We start from the raw sequence: 1083 nt of genomic DNA, 5'->3' as shown, positions 1-1083 counted from the left end.
GCCCTGCCCCCCCGCCCCCCCAACTCAGGTGCACATCCAGAGGCTGCAGCTGGCCCTGCTCTGCCTCACCTGCCTGGAGTTCTTCCTGCTCGGGCCCACGACCACCATCGCCTGCCGGGACGACCCCCTGTCTGCGGAGGTGAGGGCCTCACGAGGTGGGGACCGAGGGGACAGAGGGCTCAGGGAGGGGGCGTCAGGCAGGGGTGCATGAGAGCGTGTCTCTCACTCGCGGCCGAGCATTTGCTCAGCGGGGCCGCAGAGGCAGCCCACAGCCCGGAGGGAGCGAGGAGGCACAGGGCAGAGGAGGCCAACTGGAGGTGAAAAATGCGAGGCCACCAAGAGGGAAAGCCAGGGGCTCCCAGAGCAACAGGCTGTGGTGCTCCCCGCTCGGGAGGCGGGGAGACCTCATCGGGGAGGCCTGGGGGGCAGGGCCGGGCCAGGGTGACAGAGGGACCGGCAGCGTGGAACAGCGTGTGCCAGGGCCTGGCCACAGGCCGGGGGAGGTCTGGGAGAGCTGAGGCGGGAGGGGGCTTGGCCGTGGGGGCCGGCACACCGGGTGGAGCACTTTATATAAACGTAACTTTAGCTGAACTCCTCAGCCACCCTTTGAGGCCGGTCCTTGCTCCCCCATCCTACAGATGAGTAAGCTGAGGCTTAGAGAGGTCAGGCCACTCCCCAAGGTCAAGCCGCTGGGAAGGAAATCCAGGCCTCGGCCCCAGGCGTGTGCAACCCGCGGCCGAGCCCTGTGCACACGTGTGAAGGGCAGAGCAGCAGGCCGGGAAGTGGGATCCTACCCCCGCCCCACCCGCCCTGAGCGGAAGGGCCTTCCGGGGCTCCTGTTATTAAAGGAAAAATGCCCTATTATCAGCTGACCTTTGGAACCCTGTACAAACGTGTTCCAGATCCCAGTGGTCCTGCAAACGGAACACTCTGGTGTGGTCCTGTCCATGCCACCGTCCACTGGGTTTTCTCGTAACGCAGACAGGAGGGGTGGCCGGGCTTTATGGCACCAGGCAAGCACATGTCCCCGTCACTGCCCGCGCCTGGCAGGGCGCCTGCTCCTCAGGGCATCGGAGGCGGCAG

General features: G+C 66.2%; 1 protein-coding gene across 1 annotated transcript in view; it reads left to right on the top strand.

Moving 5' to 3' along the window:
- The window catches only part of MS4A10 (membrane-spanning 4-domains, subfamily A, member 10), a 12508-nt gene that overhangs the window by 9581 nt on the left and 1844 nt on the right, over positions 1-1083 (top strand). The window contains exon 7 of the mRNA XM_014539185.1: positions 29-139. Within this exon, the coding sequence (XP_014394671.1) occupies positions 29-139 (111 nt within the window). The remainder of the gene's footprint in view (positions 1-28; positions 140-1083) is intronic.

This window comes from Myotis brandtii, unplaced genomic scaffold (genome assembly GCF_000412655.1).
Source record: "Myotis brandtii unplaced genomic scaffold, ASM41265v1 scaffold2089, whole genome shotgun sequence".
In the NCBI taxonomy this organism is placed as follows: Eukaryota; Metazoa; Chordata; class Mammalia; order Chiroptera; family Vespertilionidae; genus Myotis; species Myotis brandtii.
The sequence above is the reverse complement of the archived record's forward strand: the minus strand, read 5'-3'. Positions and strand labels throughout refer to the sequence as shown.